The 17,025-nt window shown below is 60.0% G+C and overlaps 1 protein-coding gene across 1 annotated transcript in view; it reads right to left on the bottom strand.

Annotated features, from left to right (window-relative positions):
• Positions 1 to 17,025, bottom strand: part of SHANK1 (SH3 and multiple ankyrin repeat domains 1) — a 45,367-nt gene that overhangs the window by 3,889 nt on the left and 24,453 nt on the right. The window contains 9 exon segments of the mRNA XM_053905663.1: positions 399 to 1,051; positions 1,053 to 3,535; positions 5,453 to 5,549; positions 12,624 to 12,742; positions 13,173 to 13,241; positions 14,020 to 14,100; positions 14,377 to 14,512; positions 15,088 to 15,212; positions 15,423 to 15,505. Of these exon segments, the coding sequence (XP_053761638.1) occupies positions 399 to 1,051; positions 1,053 to 3,535; positions 5,453 to 5,549; positions 12,624 to 12,742; positions 13,173 to 13,241; positions 14,020 to 14,100; positions 14,377 to 14,512; positions 15,088 to 15,212; positions 15,423 to 15,505 (3,846 nt within the window).

A 17,025-nucleotide genomic window follows, 5' to 3' on the forward strand; every position in this document is an offset into this window, starting at 1 on the left:
GCTGCCCCCTAAGAGCATCTCATCTTGAGCCGCGCCGGGTTCAAGGGACTCGAAGACTTCAGGGACTGTCAGAACTGACAACCCACCATGAAAACGAGACATCGGCAAGTCGTGCTCTGGTCTCTTTTGTCAGTAACTTTTTTTGTTCCTCATGGGATGTGGGTTGCCACGGTGATGGGAAGAGACCACAAAAGCTCCTGAGATAAAGTATCTGTGAAAGCATGCTTCTCTGGGGACAGACTTCGGCAGGCCAGCCTGGTTTCTGTGTTCTCTCTGCCACCCGGGACCCTCAAAGGACACAGCTAGGGGGAAGGGAGACCCTGCTGCCCACAGCATCGGCCCCTCTGGCCTCCGTCACCAACCAGCAGCCCCCCCCCCCCCCCGGCCCCCCTGCTCACCTCTGCCGCTGCAGGGAAGAGGTCCTCTCGGGGACGTAGCTGGCTCCCCCGTGGTGGCTGTCCCCGCTTCCCCCGCTGCCTCCCCGGGCCCAGGGCAGAGCGCCACCAGCTGCCGAGGAGCCCCCAAATTGCTGAAGCTTGGAGCTGAGTTCACTGATGATGCTGGCTTTTACTGTGGCCAAGGCTGAGGCCTGAGGCTGGGCCAAGGGCCCGGGCAGGGGTGGTGGCGGTGGGCCCGGGCCCTCCTCCCAGGGCAGCAGCTTCCGAGGCAGAGAGGAGGCTGACGGCAAGGGCACCGGTGGGCCTTCTGGCTCTATAGCCACCGGACCCCCCGCCATACCCGCCGATGAGGGTCCTGTGCAACCGCTCAGGGCCAGCAGCCCATCCGTTCCAGCCCCCGTCACGGAGACCGTGGGGCTGGTGGGAGTGACGGGGTCCCGGAGTCCCCCACTAGGGCCGGGCCGCAGGCCTCCGCTGGTCCCCAGAGCCCGGCCCCGGAGCTTGGAAGGAGTCATGAGCTGCGGGGGGTACGGTGGCCCGGGAGCACCACTCCCCCCGAAGGCCTGGCCGTCCAGGTAGGCCACATACGTGTCCAGGAGCTCCGGCCCACTGGCCACACCGGCCCCGCCGCCGCCGCCGCCGCCGCCGCCTCCGGCGCTGCCACCCGCCTTCGGCAGAAAGGCTGCTCAGTGTGGACGCGCTGCTGATGGTCTCCAGCGGGTGGTCACTGCTGCTCCGACTGTCCACCTCCTCGATACCAGAATCCGTGCCAGGCGGCGGGTCGGGGCCAGGCTGTGGGGCCGGGGGAGCAGGGGCGGCCGGGGCCGGCGGGCCTGGCGGAGGGGGGTCCCCGGGAGCCACGGGGGCCCCCTGGGTCAGCGTGGCCACCTCACTGTCATAGGAAGTCAGGCTGGACGCCGTGGAGTCCAGGGTGGGAGGCGCGGCGGCCACGGCGGGCGGCGGCACGGGGGGCAACGGGGTGGTTGGGGTGGGGGGGTCCGGCAGCGGGTGGGGCGGCCCGGGTGTGAGCGGCGACTCCGGCTTCTCGAAGCTGTTGGAGAACTCCAGAGGCGGGGGCAGCGGTTCCACAAAGAGGAATTCGCCGTCTTCCACGTCCACCGAGGGAGCGGGGGGCGGCAGGACCAGCAGGGGGAGCCCGTTCTCTTCGCCGCCCCGCGGGGAGGTGGGCGAGGGCGGTACGGACCGGCGCGGGCTGGGAGGCGGAACCCCCGGCCCGTCCTCCGAGGGGGGCCCCCTTCCGCCCGCGCCGCCGGCCCTGGGCTGGCAGTTCTCGAGGAACCGCACGTGGAGGGGCAGCCGTTCCGGCTCCTCGGGGGCCCCCGACCTCCACGCCTTGCTCACCCCGGGGTGCGGGGCCGGGGGCTCGGGCCCCAGCTGCAGGAGGAGGGGCCCGACCCCGGGAGCTGTGGGGGGCAAGCGGTGCAGCAAGGAGCGTCGGGCCGCTGGAGGGCTGGCCGGAAGGGACTTCTCCTGGCTGCCCAGCCCTGCCCGGTACCCCAGCTCCCGGCGGGCGGGGTCCGGCGGTGAGGCCCCCCAGAGACGCAGCACGGGCTCGTGGTGGGCGTGGGGCGAGTGGTGGTGCGGGGTGGGCGGCGGCGCCTCGTAGCGGGGCGATGGGGGCCTTGGAGGGGGCTGGGGGGGCCCGCCGCCCTCCGAGGACTCCTTCAGCGCCCGCTCTCGGGCGGCCAGGGCCAGCCCGAGCGGGGAGGCTGGGTCCAGGGCCTTGCCGGTCAGCGGGTGGACCAGGGGTCGGGGCGGCAGGAAGCTGGTGAAGGCGCTGCTGCCCCCGCTGCCCGCGTAGGCTCGGCCCCCGGCCCCGTAGCCCCCGTACCCGACGCCGCTCCCCGCGCCCGCGGACTCCAGCCGGAGGTAGGGCTCGGCGGAGAACATGCCCTCGTCGATGGATTTGGAGTGGCGCAGCCGGGGGCCCGGGGGCGCCCCGGGGCCCAGCCCGCCGTCGCCGCCGTCCTCGTCCCCCGCGTCGGTGGAGAGGAAGAGCGTGGACCGCCGGCGGGCTTCGTTCTGCCAGCCGCCTTCCCTCCGCGCCGCTCCCACCAGGGCCGCTCCGAACTGGCTGGTGAAGTCGAGGGTGGCCGGGCCGCTGGGCGAGCTGGGGGTGGGCACCGGCGAGGGCGACGGCGGCACCGGCGACATGGCCGGGGCGGGGCTGGGCGCCGAGGAGCCCCCGCCGCCCCCGCCGCCCCCGCCGCCGCCGCCGCCGCCGCCCGCGGCCTCGGGCTGGGTCGGGGGCTCCGCCTCGGTGCTGCTGCCCTGGCTGCTTCGGCCGCTGCTACTGGTGGACGGAGCCTTGATGATGATGGTGGGGATGGGGATGGAGTTCTTCTCTGAGGGCGCGGCCGCGGCGGGCGGCGGCTGCGGGGACGCCGGGGACGTGGGCGAGGGGGCGGGCGGGAGGCCGCCGCCCTTCTGGGGCTCGCCTTCGACCTTGGTCTGCTTGACCAGGGGCCCCTTGCGCCCGCGGCCCGAGCGGGCTGGCACGTACATGGCCGCGCTGGCCGCCCGGGGGGGCAGCTGGAAGTAGCGCAGGGCCGGGGCCTGGGAGGAGCCGATGCCCCCGCCCCCGCCGCCGTGGTGCGACGGGGACGGGGCCCCCGGGGTGGGGCCGGGCCCGCCACCCCGCCAGCCGCGCAGGCTGGGCTGGGGCCCCAGGGCCAGTCGGGGTGGGGGGTCGTCGGGAGAGCCGCCCGTCTCCATCTCCGGGGGATGAGGGGGGTGGGCGTGGTGGTGGTGAGGCTGGGGGGGCGGGGCGTGATGGTGGTGGTGGTGGGGCGGGTGGTGGTGGGCGGGGGGCAGGGGCCCGCTGTGGTACAGGCTCTTCTCACGGCCCCCTACACGCGTGTCGGGAGGGGAGGGCCCATCGAAGGACGCAGGGGAAGAGGAGGGGAGGGGGCCACCCGAACTGGGGTTGAAGGGCCCTCCTCTGGGGGATGGGGTGAGGCGGCCAGAGGAGGAGGGGGCCGGAGGTGTGCTGTAGGGGGGCTCCGGTGGGGACGTGGTGGGCGGCGGAGGGATGTCCTCCGAGCCGGGCACAGACAGGCTGCGGCTGAACTTCATGGCTGGGGGTGCTAGGTAGGGTCTATCATCTTCTGCAGCCCCTGGGAAGACACAAGGGATCCAGGAGAGTGGGGGGAGGGGGTCACAGGGCTACTAAAACTGTAGTCGCAGTGTTAACGAAACCATTAAGAAGGAGAAGAAGAATGATGATAAATACGACGACACTTCGCAAGCCTACGCTGAGAACCTCACGCAAGGATTAGTCCAGAGCTTCCCCAGGCGCGACAAATGCGCTCGACCACACAGGTTGCGCACGCACGACAGCAACCGGCAGAGGGAGCGAGGGGGTCGGGGCGGGGCGAGATTCAGCTGAACTTCCGCCCCGTGCCAGGAGGGGGCGCCTTTTTCTAACTCGCACGGAGGCACGTTAAGCGCCAGGAGTGGCTGGGGGTGAGCAAAAGTGGCCGGAGGCGAGGGGGAGAGAGGTACCATGTCCGCGCGCGTCCGCGCGCGTCGCCGTAGGTTTCTTTTCATGGAGACGCAGAAAGGAAATGCCATTAGCACATCAAACCTGCGATTTCCCAGACGGAACGACTTAGGCTGAGGCTAACGTTTAGCAGGCAGAGCCGCCTTAGAGGTAAGCAGTGCTGGGTGGATTTAGAGGGAGTCGAGATTAGGTACATGATGGGACACAAACGCAAGACTCGCACGGGTGGACTGTGGACGCTGGAAGGAGGAGAAAAGCTAGACCCAGTTAGCAAAAGGCCTCAGAGTGGATGCGGAGAGCAAAGACTTTTGCCTACTCATCACTGCCAGGGCTCAGGCTTTGACCGTGTCCTCACCTCTGACTACTCTCTCTCCCTTGGGGTCATCTCAAGCCGCGTCCTGCATCACTCACTCCGTCTCTGCTGAAGACGCCTGTGTCTGTCCTGGGGCTCAGTCCTCTCCCCTGAGCTCCAGGCTCCTATATCCAAATGCCACATCTACTCGGATGTCCCGCTGGCATCTGAGACTTAGCAGGCCCCCAACTGTACCCCTGATCTCTTCTGACCCCATAGTCTCCCCCATCGGAGCAAATGGTGGCTCAATCCTACCTCAGGACCTTTGTCCCGGCCGTTCCCACTACCTGGAATGCCCTACTGCCTGTATATACCCACATGGCTCTCCTCTTCATTTCCATGTCTTAAAGATTTTTTTAAATGTTTATTTAATTTAGAGGGAGAGAGTGAGGGGGGCAGAGAGAGGAGGAACGAGGATCCGAAGAAGGCTCCGCACTGTCAGCACAGAGCCTGATGCGGGGCTCCAACTCCCGAACCGTGAAATCATGATGTGAGCCGAAGTCGGATGCTCAACCGACCGAGCCACCCAGGCGCCCTTCATTTCCATGCTTTGGCTCAAACCTGCCTCCCAGAACTCCTGACTTCTCTTATTCTGCTGTTCCTCCTCCCCGCCCCCCAGAGAACTTAACACTGTGAACATACTATATCATTGTCTTGTTTCTTAACCTTATAAGCCAATATCTGTCTTCCCCTGCTGGAAGGAAAACTCCACGAGGACAGGACCTTTTGGTCTGTTTTGTTCACTGCCATGTATCACCAGCAGTCTAGGACATATGGTAGGGGGTCAATAAATATTTGTAGAACAGATGGATGGATGGATGGATGGATGAAGTCAGATATGAGAAGACACCAGGGTCTGTGGTGGGGGCTTCAACCCACTGCATCCAGGCGGGAACAATAAGGTGCCCATTTTCTAGAGGAAGAACCCAAGGCCCAGAGAGGTGAAGCCCCCTGCCCCAGGTCACACAGCTAGGAGGGACAAAAGCCAGGATCCAAACGCAGATTTGCGCAAACAACAAAGCCTGAGCTCTTTGCCCAACTCAACGGAACCGTGGTCACGTGCGGAAGTAGGAAAGAACAATTTCAAAGCCCCATTCATTTCTCCCGTAAACTGTCACCCTCCCCAGCCTCCCCCTCCCCCGCTGGCATCCGTTATACCCCCCCTTCTGCGTGACATACCGATAGATTTTTGCCGGAGCATAAGCCCGGGTCCTGGAGGCAGGTAAGAAGGACGTTCATAACTTGGCTGGGAGCGGTGGTGCGGATCGAAGCTTGACTTCGGGGTCGCGGTCGGGGAGGAAAGACAACAGAGAAGGATGAGTCTGGGTGTGAAGTCTCATGGCTTCACCGCACAGCCAGCCCCCATCCCTTCTCCAGGCCTCTGCAGGAAGGGTGAGAGGCGTCGAGGAGGCAAAAGGGAATTCTGGCGAAGGGAAGGGTTTCTGAGTTTGGGCAGCGGGGAGAAAGAAAGGAAAAGAAAGCAGATTCTCAGTCCACCCAGATCACCAGTCTGGGTCTTTTCTCCATTCCTGCTGTCAGCCCCTCCCCAAGTCCAAGTCCCCACCGTTCCTTGCCTACATGGGCCGCAGTAGCTTCTTTTGTCATCCTGCTGCCACCCGTGTCCCCACTGCCTCTTTCTGTTCTGCTTCCCATGCAAGAGGCAGAGGGATCTTTCAAAAAGAAGTCCAGTCATGTCATTGCCTTGCTTAAAATCCTACAGCGGCCCCCCGCCCCACCATCAGTTAGGAGGGGATCGGAATCCCCCACTCTGGTCTACAGGGCCGTCTGTGGTAGACACTGTTGGTGTGCACCCAGATCCCCCTGGCTGAGGTGCCGTGACCATCCCCAGCTGCTGTGTCACCTGCCTGGGCTCTCAGCTGCTGCCCCTCGCTCTGAAATATGGCCCTCCTCCAAAGGAGCTGGTGAGCCCAAGTAGTCACGTCCCCCTAGCTCTGGGAGCGGCCTGCAGCCAAGGACTGGCTGACACGGAGGTCCGAGGCAGGCCTGACTCCCTGTGCCATGCACGCTCCAAAGCTCTGGTAGAAATCGGGCTGAAGGGGACTCCAGCGGGGACCGGCTTTGCTGACCTCCACAGCCCATCCTGCCTCCCTCACTCCCTCGCAATTTTCCCCTTAGGATGCTGGAGGTGCAGAAATCCCCATGTCAGGCTTCGACTGTGGGAGACCCAGGTACCCAGGACACTCTGGCCCCACCTGCATCTCCTGCCTCCTTAACTCCGGTCCCACCGTGGCCGCCCGGCCTGCCCCTCCAATGGCCCAAAGCCCATCCCCGCTTTAGAACCCTTGCAAGTCCTGGGTTTTTGTCTCTGCCACGGTTTCCTCCTCATCGCCACACGTTCCTTTCCATCTTCATGTTCTCCACTCAAACGTCCCTCCCAGTCCCTGTCCACTGCGTCTCCCTGTCCTGTTGTCCTTCTGGCGCTTATCCTCGTCTGAAAGGATTTGTTTACTTGCTTACTTTCCGTCTCCCTGCCTAGAATGTCAGCTCCCAGAAGGCACCACAGGTACAGAATCCGGGGCCCAGGATACCTTCAGGGAAAATAGTTCAATTTCCTTTAAAATCAGAGGTTGGAGGGGGGATGAATAGAATCCAGCCTGGATGATAATATTCATCTTTGCACCAAGACAACCAGACAATACAGATTTTAAGGCTTTTTGTTGGAGGGGGAGGAGCTCGTGAAGGCAAAAATGCCAAAGACCCATGGAAGTCCTAACACAGCCTGTTAGGGTAGCAACTTTGTTGGTCTTGTTCACTTTTGGGTCCCCAGTCCCCAAACAGGACCTGATGTTCTACAAGCCTGTGTCACATGAAGAGTAACTAAATGACAATGAGCCAGCATCAAGCGCTGACTCCCTTCCTTCCGCCGGGTGACCCCATATGTCTCTCTTCTCTGTCTTTGAGACCAGAAGTGCAGAGAAAGGAAACCCTTTTTGGATGAAGTCCCTACCCTCACCTCCCATCGCACTCCCTCCAGCCCCCTTCCTCTAAGTACTCCCCCCCCTACCTTTCCTGTGCCTCCGCATATGCTGTTCCCTCTGCCTGAAACATCCTTTCCCCCTGCTCTGCTTGGGGAAACTTGTCATCCTCGTCCCCACCCTGGTCTGGCCTCTCCCTTCCTCTAAACCTACATTGCCCAATACAGTAGCCACCGCCCTTTTGGATGTAAATTTTAATTAATTAAAATAACTTATAATTAAACATTCCTTTCTTCCATTCATGCCGGTCATTTCAAAGGATCCATCGTCACACATGGCTGATGGCTGCCATATGGGACAGCACAGAGGTAGGACAGTTCCTTCAACACAGAAAGCTCTAGACCTTAATAGGGTGTGCCTAAGCTACCCTCTCACTGTGCTCACCACTCCGGATTGAAACTATCTACCTCTGTGTTTCATTCATTCATTCATTCATTCATTCCAGAGGTATTTATTGAGCACCTGATCCATGCCAGGGGCTGTTCTAGACGCTGTAGATGCAGCCATACACAAAATCGACAAAAGTCCCTGCCTTCGTGGAGGGCAGGCAAAATAAATTAGTAACATAACGTGGGTCAGGTGGAGGTGTGCCATGGAGGAGAGGGGGACTGTAATTTAAAACAGGGCAGGGGTGCCTCGGTTAAGCGTCCGACTCTTGATTTTGGATCAGGTCATGATCTCGTGGTTCGTGGGTTCAAGCCCTGCATCGGGCTCTGCACTGACAGCACGGAGCCTGCTTGGGATTCTTTCTCTCCCTCTCTCTCTGCCCCTTCCCCTCTCTCTCTCTCTCTTTCTCTCTCTCAAAATAAACAAACTTAAAAAAATAAGATAAAGTACTGCGGTCAAGGAAGGACTTTCTGTGAAGATGTAATTTGAGTAAACCCCAGAGGAAGGGAGCCATGCATACAGCCAGGGGAAGAGTATTGCGGGCAGAGGGAACAGGAAGTGCAAATGTCCTGAGGTAGGAGTGAGTGTGGTGTGCTCAAGGAACCGGCAGGAGGCCGACATGTATGGACTGGGTGAGCAGGGGTGTTGAGGGGTGGGAGAAGAGGTCGGCCAGGTTGTAGAAGGGCGATAATGGACGGGATCTATTAATTTCAGATGTCTCCCTGGAGAGGATTCCTTTTACTACTCTGCACCCACTTATCCCAGTGTAGAGTTATTATAATTATTTGCTTTTTTGTTTATTGTCTGTCTCCCAGGGCAAGGAGCCTACCCAATTCCCATTCTACTCTTCTTCCTTGATAAGAAAACCCCAGGGGCGCCTGGGCGGCTCAGTCAGTTAAGCGTCCAACTTTGGCACAGTTCGTGGGTTCAAGCCCCACGTCGCGCTCTGTGCTGACAGCTCAGAGCCTGAAGCCTGCTTCAGATTCTCTCCTTCTTTCTCTGCCTGACCCCCCCCCACCCCGACTTGCACTCTTTCTCTCTCAAAAGTAAATAAAACATTTAAAAAAAATTTTTTTTAATCTCCCTTAGCACCTATTGAGACTATATTTCCCAGACTCCCTTGCAGCTGAGCGTGGCCATGGAACAGATGCACGAGTGGAAGCGTTGCGTGTTTCTTTGGGGAGGTCTCTTCAGAGGTGACCCCAGAAGCAACAATGCGCCCTCTTTTGCCTTTCTGCCTTTCCGTTCTTCCTTGTTCCTGCCATCTGGAAGGCTGGTGCCACAGCTAGCCCGCCAGCCATCTTGGACCGTGAGGTGACCTCATGGTTGGCAAGAAAGCCGGGATGGTGCAGCGGAAAGTGGGAAGGACCCTGGGTCTTCCTGACTATGGCGCCTGCCCCTGGGACTCCCTACTCCAGCCTTTGTCAATATCACAGAGACGGGACTTGCCTTGTCAGCCCCCGCTGTTCCGGGGTTTCTCTTACACGTAGCGGACCCCAATTCTGCCAAATCCACCCCCTGCCCCCAAATGTAAATTCTCTAAGTGGCCTGGATTGGCTTACTCCCGCATCCCCAGGGCTGAGCAGTGGGTCCAGTGTATACCGGGTGCTCAGTAAATGTGTGCAAAATGATGGGGGGGGGGGGGGAGTACCCAGTCAGAAAGGATGCAGGGACCACGGGGGGCAAAAGCAGTCCTGGACAGGACACTGAATACAGAGTCCAGGCTGGGGAGGGCAAGCAAGGGATAATGGGGAGGTGGGAAGGAAGGTGAGGGAAGCATCTGGCAGGAAGCATGGGAGTCGGGAGGGGTGGGGGGCAGAGTGACAAAAGGGGGTTCACAATGACAGGGGAGGGGTGCCTTTGTCTGAAGAGAGTGCAGAGTGAAGGCAGAGGCGCCAGATTGGCACACGAACAGAAGACACTTCTAAGTGGAAGAGGAGGGATCAAATAATGGGTTAGCTTGACACAAAAGGGGTCAGCGTGGCAGAGGAGACGCCAGACTGATGGAGAAATCATAATAGGGTCTGAGGAGGCGGTTGGACTGACTGCCTGAGGAGCACACTGACTCAAGGTGGGACAGGCTGACCTCCAACGATGAACGCGGAGCGTCCCCTCCCGCGCAGCGGGGGCAGCCAATCAGAGTGCCCGGGTGCGCGTGACGTCACCGGCTGCGGGCAGACTCCTCCCCAGCGACTCAGCCAGAGGTCCAGCCCTCCTCCTGTGCCACCTCGTGGGCCGGTGGTGGGTCTGGGGCCTCAAGGGCAGAGTGCGTGCCCAGGCTGGAGGCTGAAGATGGGCTGAGAAACGAGTGCCACGGAGACAGCCCCTGAAAGGGGTGACGGGGGAGAGAGCGGAGGGAGAGACAGACGGAGAGACAGAGACAGGCAAAGGCAGACAGATGGGGAGAAAGAGACAGAGATGGGGATTCAGAGCCGGGGGTTGGGGGAGGGCGGGAGGGGAAATGAGACAGCGATGGCAAGAGAGAGCGCCCCAACAAAGCAGGAAGAGAGGCAGTCCTGAGAGGCCCTGAGACGGGGAGGGCCAGGCAGGCCCCAGGAGGCAAAGAGTCAGAGAATGGGACCAAAAGGGTACGGTCACAATAATCAGGGGGAAAACTGAGTCCAGAGAAAGGCTGAAACTGGCACCCAGACAGAGACTGGGCAGAAGGGGGGGACAGTAGTGGGATGACCCCTTGGAGTCAGTGACCAGGCAAGAGAGAGAGCAGCTGAGATAGCCAAAGCCTCACAGAGGGGAGGACAGATGGATGGACAGCAGAACCCTAGGAGGAGACAGCCCAAGAGGCACCTCGACCGACCTACGGTGGACCTGCCTGGGGTCTGCACCCCCACTGTTGGCATCGGCAGGTCCCTCAGTACCGCCCCCTCCCCACCTTATTGGCCCACGTCTGGGCCCATCTGGGGGATGTCTCTGGAGCTCAGATGGTGAATTCTGTGAGGGCTGGGATCTTGTCTGGCCGTAACCACGGTTCACACGGGGAGGGGCTGGCATGCTGGCTGGCTGGCACTTGGTGGATACGCCACGCGTTTGTTGTGTAAACGAAAACGGGACTCGCCCTCTGTGTATTTTGGAGACTCTGCACCTGAGATGCCGTTGTAGGATCTCTGGGGGGCACGTGCAAGGCTCACTGGTAAGTCGTTGTGGGGTCTCCAGTTTATTTTATGGCCTAAGTGGGCTCAGCGTCTATTGAGAGCCTGCTGTGCTAGGAGCTGATCTCGTTCAATCCTCAGAAAGACCCGCAAGATTGGCTTCAGCCCCACTGTGCGGAGCGGGAAACTGAGATGCAGAGAAATGGAGCAGTGTGGTCCAAGTAACACAGGAAGTCAGAGGAGGTCAGGGTTGGAAGGCAGGTCTGCCTGGCTTGACTGCTTGTGCACTTCTGTGCTGACCTTCGGGGGAGGGATGGAGGCAACAAACGGAGCTGGTCTTGGCCAGACCCGTGACTGTATCCCCAATAGAAATCACAGATATTTCCATATCCCATCACATGGTTGCAGATTTCTTGAAATAGTGTTTATGCTCCTCATGACTTTTACGTTAGAGGAGTTAAGATCCATCACGAGGTCTTGGTGGCTAATGTGTTGACAAAAAGGCACCAATATTACTGTATCACAAGTTTTGCTTTTACTGTGTGTGTGTGTGTGTGTGTGTGTGTGTGTGTGTGTGTTTAAGTAAGCTCTAGGCCCAACGTGGGGCTTGAACTCGTGACCCTGAAATCAAGAATTGCATGCTCGACTGACTGAGCCAGCCAAGCGCCCCACGAATTTTGCTTTTCAAAATATTTTGAGCGGCACCCGGGTGGCTCAGTCGGTTAAGCGTCCAACTCTTGGTTTAGGCTCAGGTCATGATCTCACGGTTCGTAAGTTCAAGCCCCGCGTTGGGCTCTGCGCGGACAGTGCGGAGCCTGCTTGGGATCCTCTCTCTCTGTCCCTCCTTCTGCCCCTCTCCCGCCTCTCAAAATAAATAAACGAACTTAAAAAAAATATTTTGATAACTGTAGTATCAGTGTAATTGGCTTCTTTTGTTTCCTTATGTATTTTATGTTTATAAGCATTATTCTGAGGACTATCCCAGCCTTCCAAGGGGGATCCATGGTCCCCCAAAAGCCAGAGAATCTGGTTTTAGAGTAAATAGCCCCTTGGCCACCGAGTGGTGGGTGCAGCCTATTGGAAGAGGGGTTCAGAGGTCAGGGTCAGAGGGCAGGGCCTGAGCACAGAAAAGTAGGAAGCGCTAAGAGAGAGGAAGGGTGGTGTGTGACCTTTGGAGGAGAGGCTGGAGGGTGGGAAGAGGCACCAGCAGGGCTGGTGGCCCCATGAAGGGGCCCGGCCCAATGACAAGCCTGCCACGGAGGGACCAGCAGGCCCACCAGAAGAGTCAGGGCCATGGATCCAGTTGAAATACTGCCTCCCTCTCTGAGCCTCAGTTTCCCCTCTGGAAATGAGCTAATAACCGATCCTACAAACGAATGAGATAACCCATGTGAAATGTAGTGTCCAAAATATGATCAACGCCCACGACACTCTGTCACAGGGAAAAGCAGAGCAGAGACAGAGCTAATAATTAATATTTGAATAACCCCCACTTGTTGAGCACCTATTATCGTGTGCTGGGCCTCTGCCAGGGACTGCCATCCAGGACATCGTTTGGCCTTCCCTGAGACTCTTGAAGTGGGACAGAGATGGAGGAGAGAGTGTGAGGAGCAGGGGGTGAGGGAACAGGAAGCAAGATTTAGGAGGAGAATCAGGAAAAGGATGGGCAGGGAGGAAAGGAAGCCCCCAGAATGGGGAGAAAGGAGGGGACCCAGGAAGCGCGGTGCCCCTCCTGGATCGACGGTAAACACAGTGGGGTCAGGAAGGGTTTGCAAGGAGCAGGACAGAGGTGCCAGGTTGGCGTGTGCACCCCCAGCCTCTTCACCACTACGCCCCCATCCCCCAGTGCAGGCAGCTTACCTCGGTGGCAAAGAAGCCTTTGGGCCGGTGTTTGCCCAGCGACGCAAGGCCACCAGGTCCAGGACTCTCGCTTGCACTGATGGTCTGCTGAGCTGCCGCCAAAATTTCATCCAGTTTGTCTAAGGGGAGGCGGAAGAGGCAGTGCAATGAAGCTTGCTTTGGCCTCACCAGAGACGGAGCTGCCGGGAGCCCAGACAAAGTTTTGTGTGGACCAGAAAAGGGCACCCATCCCCATGGACACAGTCTCCAGCCCAGAAGGCGGGGCCCAGCGGTGGGAAGAGGTGAGGGCAGCAAATAGGACAATCGTCCTAGGAGGGAAGGTGGAGGGGTGGGGGTGGGGCAAGAAGAAGTTGAGGGAGAGGCTGCGGACAGAAGTGGGAGCTCATACTTGATGGCTGGGGCAAGGTTGGGGTGTGAGGTGATCGGCTCAGCTCGGAGATGGCTAAAGGGTGCACAGGCGGGAGAAGGGTCGGAGTGGCTCCTGCACCCCAGGGGGCGTGGGGTCAGGGGTCCTGGGCAGCCCGGGGAGCCCGGGGTGGGCCATCTTACTGAGAGCCATCTGATACACGGTCCGCTTTTTCTCCATGCTGGGCACCGGCGGAGGCTGCTGCTCGTACTCTGTGGGCAAAGGATGCGGATGAAGTCCAGGGGCGCCCCGAGGGACGGGGCGGAGCGGGCTCGGCCAGTGGGCGTGGCCAGCGGGTGCGACCAGCGGGCGTGCGCAAGCGCGAGTGGGGCAGTGAAGGGCCCGGGTCGGGGAGGGGCGAGTCCGCCGGCGGGATGGGGACGGGGGGGCCCCCCCGCCAGTCCTGTGCCCACTCACCACTCTTCTTCTTCCAGGGGGAGACTAGCCCGGGGGAGAGGCAGTAGAGGAGCCAAGAGTTAGGACTTCAGGGGGAGGCGAGGGGCCCCCTCTCTGGAACACCCTCCTCCCTCAGGGTAGGGGTGGTCAGCTGCCCGATCTGCCCCCTGTCAGGGGAAACGGGACCCCCCAGGTCCACTCGGCCCTGTCTGGGGAGGGGCTGGCCTTCCTTTCTGTCGGGGGAGGGTGGGGAAGCTGGTGGAGGAAGAGATAGAGAATGGGGGTGGGCGTGAGGTGGGGCAGGTGGAGAGAAGCCAGAAAGGAAATAGGGACCCGTAGGGAGGGACGTGCAGACCCAGAGAGAGACTCGACAGAGAAACAGATGTAAGAGGACAGAGGAAAGTCGACTCTCAGACGCCCCTTCCCAGCGACACACACGCAGGCCACAGAGAGTCTGACCCATGGACTGGGGGACAGGTTGAGGACGAGGACCCCTGGTCACTAACAACACTAACAAACTCAAGGTCTGGTTCAGCCCCCCTTCTGCCCCTCTCCCTCCCCAGCGCCTGGACCCCAGCAGCCCCACAGGCTCACCCATCTCCTCCAGCTCTGAGGTCATGGACTTGGAACGAAGAGAGATGGCTGGGGGCGGGAGCCGCTTAGCCTGCTGGGGTGCTGGAAGGTGATGGCGGGGGCGAGGTATCAGTACCATGGACAGAAGGCCCGTGACCCCTACCACCACCACCAGTGCTCCCGGATACCAGAGACAGCTGCCACCAGCATGCTGAGCCCTCCCCGTGTCAGTTTCTCCCCAGAAGGGTCACAAACAAGCAGCCCTGGGGAAGGGAAGGCCAGTGGTGGGGACCATTAAGCCATTAGGGCTTCTGAGGACCTTAGTCTGGTGGCAGTGGGGTGCCCAGGTCTGGCCACGCAAATGAGGAGGAGAAGCACCTTTCTTATGGACAGCCTCATCCATGTCCGGGTGCCTGGTGACCATCACCACCTTGACCATCAGCGTGTTGCCCCCTTGGCGGATCATGTTCACCACCTGTCGGTGGCCGACCTTCACCACATTCTGCCCGTTCACCTGTGGCACAGATGCCCCCAAACCACACAGAGTAGGTGAGGCGAGGGATGCTTTCAGCTTCAGAGTCCCCAGCTGAGTGACCTCCTGCTTTGCCCGCTTTACAGCACTGTTGGTCATTCCTCCCTCCCCTTGACCCTCCCCCCCACCCCTTCCCCTTACAAGGCCCTAATTTTCCTGGCCCCAGGGTTAAGGGGCTGGGCTCACCCGATTCACCTTTCTCTCCCTCCTTGTCCCCCCGCCCTTGCAATGTGTGTGTGTGTGTGTGTGTGTGTGTGTGCGCGCGCGCGCGCGCGTGCACCAGGGGACAGCTCTGTTTTCTTTTGAGATGCTTCAGAGAGGCCTTCAGAAGGAACCCCTGGAGAAAGAGGAGGCTGGCTGGGGTGCGGGCTGGGGGGCTGGGAGGCCTGGTGCAAAAAGAGTCTACATTTGGGCAGCCAGATCCTGGTGTGAATCAGGAGGGGCCTGGGGATTCGTCGCCAGGGTTCCTGGCGTGGGGGAGGGGGAAGCAGTATCTGTGCAAGGTGTGCTGAGGCTGGCACTTGGGAAGGCCCCTGGGGCCGGGGGTCAGGACTCACCTCGATGAGGAAGTCTCCCATCCGCAGTCCAGCTCGCCATGCCACGCCACCCTCATCCACGGACTCCAGATACTGCAGCGCCGGGAAGGCCGGGGTGGGGGTGAACTCCTCGATGGGGGTCTGCGCTGCAGATGGGGAGGAGCCGGCGGGGTCGGAGGGGAGGGGGTGGAGAGGCCGAGCAGGGGATGGGGCTCAGACCCAAGTCACAGAGGCCTCATCGTAGCTGAAGGACCGGCACCCTGGGGTGGGGTGGTGGGTGGGCTGGGGTCCCTTCCCCTGTCCATCCCCCTGGGTCGGAGAGCCCTTCTCCCATCTCCTCCCCGGCCGGCACTCACCCTTGGCCCCCCGGAGCACGAACCCAAACCCCTCACTGTCCTTCTTCTGCAGCAAGACTGTCTTCTCCTTAATGATGTAATCGCTGGCGAGGGGGGTGGGGTGGGGGGGTGGGGTGGAGAAGGGATTATGAGACACGGAGTCTGTGCTCCATCAGCAACCCGGTGACCTGAGCCCCTGCTCCGGAACCATTCATCCCCCACCCCCCCGCCCTCCGAGGATCTTCCTCACCCACTCCGCTAGTGTTTGCTTGCAGCAGCCCTGACAGGCCTCCCCCTCAGAGCCCGGGCTGCTTGCTCTCCCACTCAGCCTTTCCTCATTCATCCATCCATGCCTCCATCCACCCATCCATTCAGCAAGCGGCTACCAAGCCCACTGTGTGCCGGCACAGCGTGAGGGACAGGGAGGTAAGCCGCCGGATCACCAGACAGCCCGCTTTGAGCTCCTGCTAGCCACTTCCTGTCGGTGACCTTGAGCCCAAGACTTTAACCTTTTGGGCCTCAGTTTCCTTGTCTACCATGTGAGACAATAAAAGGCCCTACCAGACGAGGTCGCTGTGGGGGTTCAGTACCAAAATAGTTAAGAGGCACAGTGCCGGGCACATAGTCATCATGCTGGGTAGGATTCTTTCAATGCCTTTGGTCGAGTTACTAGGTCCAGAGGACACGTGTACTTCCATGATACCCCTCCCAACTCCTTGACTATATATATCCTACAGTAACACCTCCCCAGGTACCCAGGCACATTGTATCATCGCTTATTCAGCATGGCGCAATATGGTGGCTGCTACACGTATGTGGCTACTTATACGCAAAGTGATTAAAAATTAAATTGAGAGGGGACCTGGGTGGTTCAGGAGGTTAAGCGTCTGACTCTTGATTTCGGCTCAGCTCACGATCTCACGGTCCGGGAGATCGAGCCCCCACGTTAGGCTCCGCACTGACCGTGTGGAGCCTGCCTGGTATTCTCTCTCCCTCTCTGCCCCTACCCCCCGCTCGCGCCCTCCCTCTCTCCAAATAAATAAAAAAACACTTAAACAAATTTAAAAATAGATAAAGATCAAACAGGGAAATTCAGTTCCTCAGTCTCACTGGCCACGTTTCAAAGTGCCCAGTAGCCACATGTGGCCAGTGGTTACCATGCGGGACAGTGCAGATACAGAGCATTTCTATCACTGGAGAAAGTTCTAGCGCACAGCAGTGACTTCTCTGTTCCCTGGTCTACCTCAAATGCGTCTCCTTCACGCGCTGGATAGATTCCAGTAAAATGCAAATGCAAACGACCCGTGAATACGCGGATAGTCCCCTACCGCCACCAAAGCCTGTCAGCACATTTAGGTAATGGTCACGTACCCAGGAGAGTTCAATGAAACCCAAACATATTCCACGAATCTCAACCCCTGCCTGGGCTCGCTCAGATAACAGCCCCAAAGCCTTGACATCACCACTGCGCGCCTCAAGATGACATATCCATTCCGTTCCAGGAACCCCAGTATACAGCGGAAATACCCAAGCACCCTGATCCAGCCCCGCTCCCCTCGGCAGCCCCAGGAACACCCTCAGTCCGCCAGAACGCACGCCCCGCTGCACCCCGGGCGGCCTGTGG

Source organism: Panthera pardus, unplaced genomic scaffold (assembly GCF_024362965.1).
Source record: "Panthera pardus isolate Hobbes unplaced genomic scaffold, ASM2436296v1 HiC_scaffold_18, whole genome shotgun sequence".
NCBI classification, from domain to species: Eukaryota; Metazoa; Chordata; class Mammalia; order Carnivora; family Felidae; genus Panthera; species Panthera pardus.